The sequence below is a fragment of the Corvus moneduloides genome, chromosome 3 (assembly GCF_009650955.1).
Source record: "Corvus moneduloides isolate bCorMon1 chromosome 3, bCorMon1.pri, whole genome shotgun sequence".
NCBI lineage: Eukaryota > Metazoa > Chordata > Aves > Passeriformes > Corvidae > Corvus > Corvus moneduloides.
Window position 1 is genome coordinate 83,078,892 of NC_045478.1, and position 15,784 is coordinate 83,094,675.

Genomic DNA, 15,784 nt, shown 5'->3' on the forward strand with positions numbered 1-15,784 from the left:
ACCATCCCAACAGCTACACAATTTATCAGACTGTGACTACATCACAGAAAAATGCTCTTTATTAATACAACACACCAAAGAAAATTAATTTTTGTTTAGCAAGATTTTTGCATATCTTCCACTTACTAGTACAGAAGTAGGAATTCAGACTCTGAACAGCCAACATTTAAAAACTAAAGGCTGTTTCAGTCAAACAATTTTTTGGCAAGTTGAATCTTGCATCAACTATGGTCTTCAAATAAAAATATTAGATTAAAAATACTTAATACACACTAGTATAGAAAAATAAATTAAGAGCCTTCAAGGGATCTTATATATTTATTTCAAATTTAATTTTATATATTCTCTACTTTGTGTGGGGAACCAAAGGGTAGTAAAACAGTAATAACAAAGTGATGCAGGCTATGAAAATTTATTGTTTCAGCTTTTGTGCATGTCTATACATACACACATATAAAGCATGTTTGTTTAAACCTATGGTAGACTACTATTGTTTTGCCTCACAAGTAACTGAGGATTCTCTGCACAAAATGGCATTATAGTACTATGCAGTATTCACTATAGAAAACTAACCAATATGCTCAAAATTCTAAATCAAAAATATTTACCACAACAGAAGTTTATTACAACCTCCTAACATTTTGCTAATTTTTTTTTTTTAATTTCTGTTACTAAAAATATTATTAAATATCTATCAGAAAAACAGTTTCTGGTCACTCTTCTCCGAGCAACTTTAGGTTTATTCAACTTTACATCTTTGTAACATATACAAGATTGTCAGCTGGAAGAAAATTACGGCAACACAAAGAATTAACTAGATTTATTTATCTGAGAAGCTCACTCTCAGTCTATACACCATGTCTTTCCTACATCTGGTAACAACTAAATTAATTGCTAAACATGAGCCAGAAGTTTCACATAACACCGTGAAAATTATCACAGGTGACAATTTCTATCTTTACCCACAAATTTACCTTTACTGGTGAAATTAATACTTACAAGTGAATTTTACAACTTTTGTTCTTTTTTTAAAACAAGTTGGAATCACTGTACCCCCAACCTTCTGAATGCTAGCCTGAATTTAAAGAAGGTTACATAATTTCTGACTTGCACAAAGAAAGAGCCTACATACAAAATCAAAGCTTTCTGTTCATATGTAGTGGTATATTCTAGTTTATTAACCAGTTATTGAGGCTGTGCAAATCCCATTCAAAGTAGCAGTGAACACATATAGGAGCACAGAGAGAACACCAGGCTTGGCTCTCCAGTGAAGCTTGAACTGCCGGGTCCCACCACAGCGGCAGAAGCAGCACATTTTCTAGCACACACTTCACATCATCTCACAAGAACCAACAGCCTTTTTATTCCAGGTCACATGTATACAAATCACAAGCTTCTCCAACTTCTGAATGCGTAAGTGTTTATTACAATAATTTAGTGACCACTTCAAGGCCGTTCTTCTGAAAGCACACAAAGAGCTAGCAGTAGCTAGTGAAATCATTACTTTGACAGTAACTAGAGACAAACTCTTTCCTGCTTATTTACACTATATTTGACAATTAACTGGCAGTGAAGAGCTAAGCTACTAAACCCCTGATTTCTAGAACAGCAGCTTAATAGTTAAAATAACAGGGAAATCAAACACCTTTTTTCTTACTCATAATCCTCGTACAGCACGCCTCAAGTTCTGTAAAAACTGCAACAAATAACTAAGGCAACTCTTCATAAAGAATACATTGTCAAGTTATGAAACAAAGATTTCAATAACTAAGAAATGTTTTAAAAAGCCCTAAGCAATATAATTCTAAGATATATGCAGGTATTAATTCCACAGCTACTTACATGGCTTTGTGGAACAAAAGGACAGGACAATTCCTCTCAAAAATCTATAATTCTGTGAGTCTCAAAAGAATCACTGTTTTTGGTGTGGGGAGAAGTATGCATGTACAAATATGTATACAGACACACATATGTTTAATTTGGAAGAAAAATACAATACAAGGGGAGAGAGATGTCCTTAGTGCCAGTGCAAATTCCTTAAACACTTTTCCCAGTACAGGTATTTTAACCCCACAGCAAAACAACTGCGTGAAAACTTGAAAAGAGAGAAAAGACATTTGTCTAAATATTCTGTTCTGAGTAAGGACTTGCACTTAATTTTCTTAATGGAGCGTGGCACAATGAGGTTTATTTAGAGGCCCGTATGTTCTAAGCAGAATTGAAATAATAAAACTCCATTTGGAGAGCTTAATCTAATTAAGCATACAAAGAAAAGCCACAGAAATAGGCAAGTGTTAGCCCCATTTTTTGCTGTTCTGTACTTTCTTCCACTTTATATCACTTTAATGTGCAAATCCCTTACTTGGACCCTGCACTCCTCTATCGCAACAGAACCTCTAAATTCTATTAGGGAAGAATAACACAATTTCTTATTCTGTCACCAATCAATGAAAATGGTTGGGGTAGTTGGGGGTAGATTTTGACAGGACTGTTCTTCCCAAGCAGTTTTTAGAAACACAGATGAATTCAAAACAGTTCCAATTAAATGAAACCATTCTCTTTCAAAAGGTAAGCGTACAATGGAACTGAACACCCCATGGAGAGCACAGTATTGACAGGCAAGCAAACAGTTTTGCTTAAGAAGGGCAGAGAAAGGGGAGAGGACAGGACAACCAACCCTGAGATAAAGACACTTCTGTAAGCAACAGAACTAGTTACACAGGTATGGGACAAACAGTAATTGAGACTAAGTACAGTCTCCAAAAGGTCTCTAAAGGGCCTCTAAGCATTCTGCAGCTGACTTTTAGCAACACACCAAGAGGAAAAAACATCATCCCAAGAACTACTTTCCTCCTAATATTCACTTCACAAGTGTCTCAGGACAGACAATACTGAATGAACATGATAATTAGGATCTTACATCTATGGTTTAGCAATCCAAACTAGTTTGGTATTTAACACAACCTTCTTCCACTCACACTCTCTGCAAATCAAGCCAAGTGGAACGTACACTAATTCCCTGGTGTCCAAAGCAACTCAGCATGATCCAAGGGTAGCATCACATGAAATTTACACTTAAAGACAACCACAAGGATCAAAAAATAACTTAGGGACTAAAAAGATATACTTACATCTGGATATTCTTTTACAGGCACATATAGTTTCTCTTGTAACTGTACAATAGGTCCCACAGCATCTGGTAATTCTGCACTTCTCTTCTCCGTACTACCATTTAATGTGTCGTTATACATGTCTTTCCGTACTCTGCTAATTTCTGTGGGGGGGGAAAAACGTATATTAGCCATTAAATACAGTAACAGATTATAATCTCACATGACAATCTTCTCTTTCTATTATTTCCCAAACCTTAATGCCATTTTCTTCCTTGTGTCATGAACATCATAGTAGCTGAAAAATCTGCTCTGGTTTTGGTTTTTTCCTTCTGTTTTGTTTGGGGGTTTTCAGTTGTTTTTTTGGCTTTTTCTTTTAAATTGCAGCACCCATCCTTAAATGTCTTTCATGTCTGTAAATTTGCTGCCTACTCATCCTGTTTATGGAATTCAGCTATTGAAGTAAAAATTATGTGCAGCTCCTCAGAACACTTACAAGATTGTTCACATCATTTAAAAGGTGTATAAAAACAGCTCTTTTAAGGTTTTTTTTTAATAATAAGGCAGTTAGAAAGCAAAAAAAAAAATTAGAAATCTGCACCTAACATAAAAAATAGAAAAATGCATCTATACAGCACTTTTTGCTAGTTATGGGATTAACAACAGCACCTGGAAATTAAATGGAGCATCTTTCAGCAATGGAAAATAGGACAACTTAGCAGTGAGCGCAGTTCATGAGCACATGGTATGACAACAAACAGGTAGATATTGTTCTACTGACTACCCCCAGAGAGATAACAAAAGAATGAAGGCATGCTCTGGGCATGACCTGGGCAAGCTCTCTAAGCACTCAGAAGCCCTACTACTTCATTTCAAAGTAATGAAAAACTCCTCAACAGCACCAGGAAATGTCAAGGGTGGACTTCTAAGTACTGTTTCTACCATTTGCACATGTATTACTCATACCTTGAGGTATTTACTTGGAAGATGTAGTTCAGTAGTTATGAACAAGGTAGTTAAAAATGGATAATTTGATTCAAATCTACATTAGCGTCACTAAAATCTAATAGTCCGAGAATGAACACAAAGCTTTCTTTTGTTTAGCCAAAAAAGACATTTAACACAAGGTTACATTTTATTTCTAAACCTGTTAAATGTTAAATGTGGTATTTAAATTGCTGCTATAAGAATAAGAAATTCCACATTTCATAACTTACAAAATCCCAAATAGCGTAAAAATGTTCTCAATGAGTTTATTTCAATACTACAGAAGAATTACTTAAAATGAATGTATTAACCAAGTTTCAAACAAAAAACTAACATTTCAACAGGATAGTTCCCAAAGCATTAAGACTTAAAATAGCATGGGCTGTAAACAAAGCCAGGTATCAGTAATTCCAGTCTTTCACTTAGAATTGCAACAACTGCTTTCAAAACTTTCAGAATTAAACATGACACTGAAAACAGAAATCTTATGTTTTCATCTAAATACAGGAAGCCACAGAAAGAAGTAGTCTGCTGCTAGAGTTTCAAGTGACAAGAGATTAATATAACCTCTGTTTCATTATCAGTTTCTTCTCTGGAAAATGATTAACAGCTGAGATTTCACCACCTGAAAAGCTGTAGGGTGGGGGACAGTGTCAGAAAGGACGCATCTCTGAAACGCATACTCAGGAACAAGTTGTTTCTCGGCTGGAAACTGACACAGTCATGTGTACTGTATCATGATTTGGTAGTTAACACCTGTTTACAATGGGGAACACAAGTTTTGTCACCATATAATCATAGCTCAAGGAAAAAATCCTCATCTCCATCTACACTGACAATTTTGGCTACGAGCACAAATTCCTCTGAACTACAAGCAGTATTTATACTGGCTTCAGTATATAAAGAAATTCTTTTGCACATCTCTGAACAGATATTACTATCTTTTGCCACACTTTGTTTCCTTTTCATTCTCTTCAGATTTTCCATTAATTTACACTACACTGAAACAAGCTAGGCAGTCCACAGAAGTACTGAAGCATAAGTAGCAACATGGTTATTTTTATTTATAACTGGCAGCTACTGAGTAGCTGCACCAAAATTTTCCTTTCAAAATGTATCTTTCATGCAGAATATAATCATTAACATTAGGTATCATAGTTTTCACAGGAGAAAACAAACATTTATTTTAATCCTTCCCTTGCAAATAATCTTATGCCACATTCATGACACTTGGAAGCCAAACATTCAGAACACACACAGACAGTATGAGAGCTGGCTTAAGGACTACCACTCAATTTTCGCTTGTGTGAAACCTAAGCTACCTCAAACTTTATAGAGTGAAGACATCTACCAACTCAGTGGAGTAGAAAACGCCACTACAGAACCAGACACCTGAACTTTAGTCTTCTCTGCATGCATAGGTTTGTATTTCCTCTCACTACATTCAAGCCAGCAGTAACGGTAACAAACATCAGGACAGGGACAGTCAGCTCCTCAAGTGCTACCACTTCTTCTGCTTCTTGGCATTTTACCTTCTCTCGTCTTAGATACTTTCTCCAAGGCCTCAGACAAAACATTCAGAAGCAACAAATGAAATAACAGGCATATATTATATATTCCCTGTTTTCTTTAACTTCCGATCCAATCTCCAAACTCCATTTCTGCACAACACGTCATCTATGAAACTCTCTCTCTCCACTTTTCTTAAATTTCACAGTACTGAAGGGCTACTCCTTAAATGATAAAATAGATCAAATCTCTAGTTCACCCATTCTCTCTCACTTCTATGAATTGAGTACAACCTATCTTCCTTCCTAAGGTATTAGTGCAGCTGACCAAAAGCATTCTCTCAAATGCACAACTCATGAAGTTATCTGCTTGATATGCCTCCTGGGTTTTTCCAGATTCTGCTGAATCCTTCTACACATCTGCAAGATTACTTTTTTTATTATGACTAACACCAGTTTTCTCACATACCTACCTCTTGTTTAATCACACCTCTGGTGTCTCAGCAAGACTCCAAAGTATTGAATTTTGATGACATAATCTTTCCTTTTACAGTCTCCATTACAGCCAATTCAAGTTTCTAGTTTCTTGTGTATCTTGCAACTTTGCCACTCGCTTTAGGCTGTTTATGTGTATCAACAGAGTTATGTGGCACTGTATTTTCAGCACCTCCCTCAAGCTTATCAGGAGTGAATAAGGTTTCCAAAAGCATCACCAGCAGAATGTTAGAGAAGATAAAAGCTCTGCTCTCCCAAGCTCTAGCAAGCACCATTTTATTCTGTTCTGAAATACTTTAAAATACCTAAAAACCTGAGGAGCAGTGCTGAGGTAGGAAGGTCAAATCCTCCATGCACACCTTTTTTATTTTTTAGCATTGAATTCACACATCTTTTTAAAAAAAAAAAAAAAAAAGAAGAAGTCAAGTAAACAATCTTTTCTTTAGATTTATTTCACATTTCTTACACACTACCAAGTAAGTCCTCCCTTGCCCAGAAGCTTCTTTGGTATGTCTCTCATGAAATCACACTGTTCAAGTTCATTTGTAAAGCTTTAGCTCCTTCCCATTTACAATTCTTTACTGATTCTTCCCTCTCACAGAAAGCCAACTGATTCAAAAATAAGGAAAGCTTTACTTTCAGAGTGAACATCTAAGTACAATTCTAGGTACTTTATCTTAACGCTGCAGTGGTAATTACATGGTATAACACTCTAGGGATTTAAAAGAGTGTTAGTAAGGAGAGATACTTAATTATAATAGTAGATATGGCTTATAAAAAAAAGAAAGGCATACAGCAGCTTCCCCACACCTTTAAAACCTGTGAGTTCTGCCAATGCATTAATAGGTCTCTGAAAGGATACAAGTACCCATCTCTACTGTAGGTAAAAGCAGAAACTCATGAAGAATTTTGAAACCTACAATAATCACCTTTAACAATACCCTGGTCTGTACACTCTAAGTAATAAGTTTAGCAGTAAATAACAAATTTGTCTTGCTCACAGCAGGGTGAAATAAACACAGTGGAGAAATAAACTTTAAAAAAAAAAAAAGACAAACTGGTTTCAGTATCTTCATCTTGTTCCACCTTAATATGGTACGACCTAGTTAGCCATGACATGCATTCTGGTCCAGAGGACATTTTTCTTCCTCTGCCCCTGAAACTACACAAGTAATGTAATCTTCTGTTTCCTTTATCTACAGATCGTATTTTTCAATCTCTCTAATACCATTCTAAGAGATGTTTTGAAGCAGGATATCCTGTTTATACTGCTTACATCTGTCTACAGATATCCACTGGTTTGATTTCTTCATTAAAGTATTCTTCCCCCTTGAACACACAAAGAACGGTGTTCATGTGAGTGTTTGTCATCACATGAAAAACCACCAAGAAGTTACTCACTTTCAGCTGTCAATTATTCCTTCAGAGGAAGTAAAACTCCGCACATGCATTTAAGACTGCTGGGTTGCAACGTAAAATTGGTTTACATAAACCATTCTCTGCAAGAATATTCAAAATAGGAAATCACTGAAAAGATTCAAATCCTTCCTGTCCCACCACTTTGCAAATCACTTTCATCATCAGTGGCCACAGTTTTAGTATCTCTCACCACGAAAACTTCTTCTAAAGTTTTATCTTTTGGAAGAGCAGCAGACTTAGTGTTTTTAAACCAATGCATTCCTCACTGTAGTTTAAGCTAGAACTAAGAATTTGAAGAACTGAAACAAATCTTCTGATGTTCCAGTTTAGCTGCATCCGTTTAAACAGAGTTAAACTGATGCCACTCTCAGCTTATGTTTCTCTCCTAGGACCATGTTAAGTCATCAATACACACAGAATTTCAAGCAACAGAAAGCAACAGAAGAGCACCTCAACTATCATTCATTGTTTTTACAATACACAGCAAGTAAGGGTGGAACAATCCAATAGCCAAAATCAGCAAGAGATAGAGAATTAATCAAAATGCTAACCACCATCTAGCAGCAGCAGGCATGCTTCCTTAACCAAGTGAAGTACCAGTCTTTCAAAGATTCTCAAGCACAAGCTAGTTTCCATATGAAAAAATAATAAAGTTAGGAGCAAATGTTTAAAGTTAAAAGTTTAAGAGTTATGGTAAGAAAAACAGGTATGTTCATACAGCTAAAAATCTACATGTTACTTGGACCTCACTGAGCATCAGTTTCAGTTTTCTACTTTCTCAGGGAAATCAAGTTACGCCCAAAATACCATCAACACCAAAATTTTTACATGCAGAGTAATTTTATGTATTTTGACAGGCAAAAGTAATTCCTATCATTTTTTTTCTTACAAAATATGACACTAAAATGAAGCACAAATAACACTTTCAGTATTTCCCCAACATTTTGCAAAAAGTGAAAAATTCTAGTATCTATCAGAGACCACTTTAGTGGGTCTACTCAAAAGCATGTGATTAGCATGCATTGCACTTAGGGGGCAGGTGAGGAATTAACTGAATCAAATACCTTCTCATTCTTTCCTACTATGCAGTTTAATTTTTTTTTAATGCTATGTACGAATGTGTGCAATAAGTTAATATTTTTACAAAGTGTTTTTATTGCACACAACTGTTGCTAGATCATCACATCAGGCATTTGAGAGTTACTTTTAAGCAACAATTTTTTTTTTCCAGTCAGGTAAGTCCCTGAACTAGAAAAAAAGGGTTGCAGACACTCTAATTTACAGACAAAATTACAACTTTGTAGGATCCAAATCCACTGAATACAGACCCATGATTTATACAGGCAGGCAACCAATTCCATGTGCCATTAAAGCATCACCCATCAATTAGACAACTGCAACTAGATACCAGTTTATTTTATATACTACACATTGTGTCAAACACCATCCAATAATATTGTAAAAAATATGGAAACTATAATAATGGAGAGAAAAAAGCAGAAAAAGTAGGAAACTTATATACTGCTCTTACTTAAAATCTCTGAAGACAGGTGAATTATAATCTCTCTTGAAAGCATTCTAAAGACTAACACAAAGCTTGTACTCAAACTAGAACATGAGTAGTGTGCTGAGTTCATCCCCTGCACAGAAAGAATACTGTTGACACAGCACGTACCAAATTTAAATACAACTTTTATGATAAAAAAATTTAAAGAAAAAACAAAGTGACATCACACCATTAACGGACTGCATCAATAGACACTTAGTCTCTCAGAAGAACTAAAAAGAATGTCAAAGTACTCTACACCACCGAGAATATGGCACACAAGTCATTCAGGAGTATCACAAAAAATCCCAAAAGTGTTTGCATTTCAAATTTCAATTCATCTTTTAATGCTTTGGAAAAACTACAGGTTCATCTCCTTTGCTCCTCAGAGCCCAGTCTAACAGTACACTTTCAATGATTAAACTGTCAGTCCAATGACAAGTGGGCAGCACTTTCAGCAATTTGTCAGCACTCTTGGTGTCAAAATTCCGTCTTTTTTTTTTGCCATTAAGAGCCTGCAAAACTCCTCCTTTTGTGGGCAGTTGTAAGGTTTGTATCAAACTGACTTCAAAACCAAATAGAGCATAGTCATCTGTTCTCTTTGTATAAATGTCAACAGAAAGCTTTAAAGTGCTTTATTACTGGTGGAACATTGCAACTCGTGTTTTCTAATCTAGCAGCTTTAGTATGCTTACTTGGCAAAGAAATAGCTGGTTTTATTCATCACAATTTTAACAATCTTCACTGTTAACACCAGTGCTGTTTGCTACTACTCCTGATGCAGCAGAAATAGCAATGCTAGCAAAAAACCAAGTCATTTTTAATATTGTGCCACATGGACTTGTATCCTGCATGCATCATCAGCACACGGTCTAAAACACTGGCAAACGTTTACACTCCCCACCCCTGATATTAAATCAGTGACATGCGTGAGCATCAGGCAAACAAGATTCATAGCATCTTTCCTTCAGAAACCAACACAGAGTTTAAAAAAAAAAAAAAATTAAACTTAGGATCAAGTAGAGCTGATCAAACAGGCCACTTCTGAAAAATTTTCATATATCAGCAATTTTGGTCTAGAGCATGACACTGAACTCTGACATAATTAACTGGCAATTTAAAACAGTCATGTGTTTGTTTCCACTTACTAAAACTTGCATTTATGTTATTTAATATTATGGTATATCAGAAAGGCCAGAGCAGGTCTGAAAAAGCCCATCAATCCTGCATTACAGCTGCCAGTGGCAATCTGCATTTGCTTAAAAAAAACAATATAAAGGAGATTGCATACAGTCTCCTCATTTTCTTGGTAAGCTCCAAAAGCTGTACATTTGAGATGAAGTTCTCGTATTTGTCTCATCATATCCCAGCACTATGCTCCAGAAACCTAAATACCTTTTACACAAAAATCAGTTTATAAGTTCCCAAGAGGATACTTTAAAGAACTTTTCAGCAGTCTACTTGGCATATTCAACTAACATAACACAGCAACTGACATACACTATCCATCCACACCCAAATGAGCAGCACTGGAAAATGGAAAGTTTCTTGAGATGAGTAATTAGCTGATACAGAGAAAACTGTAAAACTAAACTGAAGTCCATCAGCACAGCACGACTGCAGAAGCAGATTTGGTGGCTCATATTGTATCAGGCTTAATTATTACCCTCTCAAAAACCTACTCTAGCTCCCTTTTGCAGCAATTTGCCCCTAAATACTTACAGAATCAAAGAAGCAATTAGGTTGGAAAAGTCCTCTGAGACCCAGTCTAATCTGTGACCAAACACACCAACATACCAACTTGACAACAGCACGAAGTGCCACGTCCAGTCTTTCTTTGAACTGTGTCCTCCTGTCCTGCCACTGGCTGCCTGGGAGAAGAGGCCGACGCCCACCGGGATACATCCTCCTTTCAGGGAGCTGTAAGGAGTGACAAGGTCTCCCTCAACCTCCTTTGCTCCAGGGCTAAACATCCCCAGCTCCTTCAGCGGATCCTCCTCTGGAACACTTGTGCTTCAGACCCTTCACCAGCTCCGCTGCCCTTCTCTGGACTCACTCCAGCTCAAGTCCTTCCTTAGTTACAAGCAGCACAGCTAAATGTGCATCAAGCTTCTAGATCTATCCAGAGTTTTTATTTGTTTGTTTTTCTTTCCATACCCAGTAGCATAAATCAAATGTTTGGCAGGTAACCATAATTATAAACAACTTGAACACCTTAGATGTGGGATAATCTGCAGTAATACTACTTTGTATGAACTACTAATCATCCAGAAGATTAAAGAAAAGAGCCATCCATTCCTGTGAGATTTAAACAACAGTGTTACCTGGTGCTCTTTAAAAACATCAGCTTTACAGTATCAGCTCAGAGGTAAGTTCTATGGTTTTAGTTCCTCAGGTGGGTATTTTTTTACAAAAAATACGTTACCTGTTTACTGTCTTTTTTTTGAAATTGATCTTTGTGAACAATGCAGACTGACTGGTCTGCAATGGAACTTCTCTACCCACACACTATTCCATGCTCCCTTCACACCAGAATTAACTGTTGTCCACTTTCCACAGGTATCTTCCGCATATGAAATAAAGTGTATTTATGTTCAACAACAATGAAGTTATGTAATGGGAAGCTCTCCAGTTAAAGCCAGAAGAACATTCTCTCAAAATGTATACTGGGCGCTTCAGAACACAACTGTCTTATTAATATCAGAATCACCTGGGTATCAGCACTGAAATCCCACACTATGCTATTCTGCCAGTATGTGCACGAAGTGCCTGAAAGTAAGGGGCAAGACACTATTTTACAACCTTTAAAACAAAACTAACTAATTTAAACAAACTCCTGGCAGAGACCCTCCAAAATAATGAGTTTTGAAGTTTACTATAAAATATAAATCATGACTGAGTTACCTAAACTTTAGAATTGCTTATTCTTGGAACTGAGAAGTAAAAACTACTAAAAAGCCCCACTTGAAAATTAAACAGCAGCACCATTTTCTTTCCTGTATTCAAAGGTGCACTTTAAGACTCACCAATTTCAAAGAGCAACATAGAGCACATGCAGAGATATTCTCTCAGTCTCTGGGAACCATCCACAATGATCCTCCACAGTCAGCAATTACAAGAGAGCATTCCACTGGTTAATGTACTCTTTGACTTTTGTATGAAAGGAGTGAAGGAATTTTTTTTTTTACCTCCATGACCACCCAAAAATAATTACCTATTCACTAACACAGTAATGTTACGTGGGTCTTCTCTCTATTTTACTAATTGTTTTAGGGCTCAAGTAAATTTCATACATTCTTACATTACATACAAAGGCAACCTGAGGAAACACAAAACTTGGTCACTAATATAAAGTATTTCAGGAAATGCTGGGAAGTGAAGATGCATATCCTCCTGTGTTCTGCCAATTTTTCAGTTTTGTATGTCTTTCTGTGTCACAAAACCGAATCTTCTACAGTTCATGCACACAGTGATCACTTGACACATTGAAAACCACTAGATATCCAGACCATACCCTACATGATTCATGAAATATAAGGGAGGAAAAAAAATTAGTCATTATCAGCTGATTAGTTGTGATGTATTAACATTATGCATTATTATAAGAATATACTATACTGCTACTTAGATGCTGATGGAAACACTTTATAACCATAAAAGCATGTATTTAGGCACTATAGATTTTGTATCCGTGACATCTAAACAAACTGTTGGTTACCAACTGAAGAATTTACCTAATACTGGAAGATACGAAACACCAAAATGTGAGAAAGCAAGCATACCTAGACATAATTGACTTAGTTACAAAGAGAACATCTCTAATTCTAACCTGCTAGCATGTCAAAACAAAGTTATTCCAGTACTTTTAAGAAACATCTCTCTCTATGTATTCCTGAAGTACAATTTCATAAGAGGCCAACCTGACAGCTTTCATCACTTCAACTGGAATCTAATCCATTTGAATAGGACTGACTAGTGCCTCTCATTCCCAATTTACTTTTTCTTAGCTGATCGCATACAACAGTAACACAATCCCACTTTTATACACACTGCTCCCCATCACACGGTATTGTTGTAAACGCTGCCCTACCTGACTCTGTCAGCATTTTATTCACAAGACTAAGAAAGTAACTATTTTTGCTTGACAAGTACCAGCACTGACTGGTTAGTCATCTACAACACTAAATACATTAACTATTGCACTGCTCTGATATAAATTATATTATGAACATGCACTGTGCAACTTCAAATTAACTTTTAAGTATTAGAAGATTTCCCTGAGTTAGTCAGTACATAAACAACATCTGTACTTAATCACAATCTCTACTTAACCAAATACATAACCAACACCATAGCTTAAGAAATTTGACAACACAGCTGACCAAATTACAACCCTAAATTAAGCATTAGCTAACTGTGTTAGAAGATTATACACATCCAACACACCTGAAAACTCTTGAGTTGGATATAGAATAGCAAAACACATACTCATGCAGGAAAACACTCCAAAATTTAGTTCTAGAATAAATATTCCATCCAGACACATCAGTCCATTTTTATTACTATGCCAAGTTTAACTAAAGAAATTTGGTTAAAACATGGCAGGGAAGTTGGAACTAGATGATCTTGAAGGTGCCTCCAACCAGAACCATTCTATGACTTTATGAAATGGGTACTCCTAGAAAAGCTCTATAAGCTAAAACAAAGTGACAATAGCTGTGCCAAAAGCAGAACTGATTAAAAGGAAGTTGCCAAAACATGAGTAAAAAATCTATTACAAACAACACATGCTAATAGGAACAGTTTTTACCTTAATGCAAATTGTAATTTATTATACAAACACCAGCAGGGACAACTATGACTAGTAAAAAATTTAAGTAACGTTATTGAATATTTTAAGCAAGGTGTTGAAAGGAGTTAAAAAATGCTTGTATTTATGCGAGGTAATACATACAGAAAAAAATACTTAAAAATTATGACTGAGTTCCTCTATTAAAACTGTTAAACAACTTCTGTATCACGTTGAAGTGATTAAGATAACCAGTCAACTTTGAAAAGGTGATCATTTTTCATCAGTGTAGAAAAAAAAAACCAGTGTGCTTGAATTCACTACAAATACATACACCTGAATAATCTTCTAAATGATAAATATACCTATGTAAACATGGTTCTCCAGGGAAGTGAAACCTGGCAACAATCAAACAAAATCTTACACACGACTGAGACCTAAATTCAAGGTTCAAAAGTAGGCTGTTGGCAATTGTAATTTTTAATAAAGGTATTTTTTCAGACTTGAACATTAAATGAAGTGACATATTAGTACACTAATCTAACTGTTATCCATCCTTTTGTACCATACATTAGTTCAGCCATCTGACTCAACACATTACCAACCAGCAGGAAATCAGCAAGGCAACTAACTCTTTCTAAACATGCAGAGCCAGCAAAACTTTAAAGAATCCACTACCATCATCACCCTCCAACAAAGTGAGAAATAAGAACATTACTATTTATGTTTCTTTTACTACAGTGAAAGGCATTAACTGTTACTTGTCCTATTTTAGTTATTCCACATAGTGAATGGAATGTTCAACTTAATTTGCAGTTGAGTATGCTAAAACCTACTTAGATCATCTTACAAAGTTTCATTTCTGTCAAGAAAAAACAAAGCTCTTCAAAAAAAAACCTCCATTGATATTATTTTTATACTATGACAAAACCCCATCAACTACCAGAGGCCTAAGTAGATTCACACTCTTTTTGCTCCTTTACACGATAAACAGATACATGCTTTTGAAAAACTGCAGTGCAACTTGCTCTATCAGGTGGGTTCTCATTTCAACAAGACAGAACACAGACCTAGCTCACCCCCTTCAACCATAACAGAGCTAATGAGAATGTAGTTTGCCTGCCTACTATGTAAACAGAAGTATTTGGTTAGTGATACTACTCTAGAAGTACTACTTCTAGAAGTAATCAGAATAAAACAGACTAGGCTGAGCCTTCTAATCATCCTTCTTGTTCATTTTGCACACAGTATTTGATTTGCATATAACATCAGTCCCCCATTAGGCAGATCTGCCTTGACAGGTGAGGCAGCCAGAGTCAAAACAGCCCGCAGAGTATTTGGATCAGTACACGTCCAAACTACCTTGGAGATATCCTTGTAAAGGTATATAGGTAACTTAGGCCGTTTGACAGGAGATTCCAAGAGGCATGGTTATGTCTGTTGTCACAACAGCAATCCACTAAAACCTAATAAAACAACAGCCTTTCCTCAAAAAACAATTGTACACTCTTCAGGAATGTGAAGAGGTGACTATTCCTTGATAAACTACTACTAATATTTTTAGAGTTGCACAATGTAACTATCCTGGGAACTATGACAATATTATTATATACCCCTGGTTCCAAACTAGCAAAAAATGCCATTATTAACTGAAATAATTCTTCAGACTTCTAATTCTCAATTACTATTACTAATCAGTAACAATTACTGCGATTACTGCATATTTAGGCCCTGCCTTGAGACATCACATCAATAAAGTATCACCCTCAACAATAAGCCCAATGCTTCTTTCCATGTAAATAAATACACACTGTCTTGGTCTATACCTTATTGTCTAAGTTAACATTGTTCAACACCGAGAGGCATTTTCTAAAGTCTGAATCACACTCTGCTGGGAGGGAGACCTTTATGAACAGTCTCATGAAACACT

General features: G+C 36.0%; 1 protein-coding gene across 13 annotated transcripts in view; it reads right to left on the reverse strand.

Moving 5' to 3' along the window:
• Nucleotides 1–15,784, reverse strand: part of QKI (QKI, KH domain containing RNA binding) — a 157,702-nt gene that overhangs the window by 117,684 nt on the left and 24,234 nt on the right. For all 13 annotated transcript variants that reach the window (XM_032102463.1, XM_032102461.1, XM_032102466.1 and 10 more), the window contains exon 2: nucleotides 3,132–3,274. In XM_032102463.1, the coding sequence (XP_031958354.1) occupies nucleotides 3,132–3,274 (143 nt within the window). The remainder of the gene's footprint in view (nucleotides 1–3,131; nucleotides 3,275–15,784) is intronic.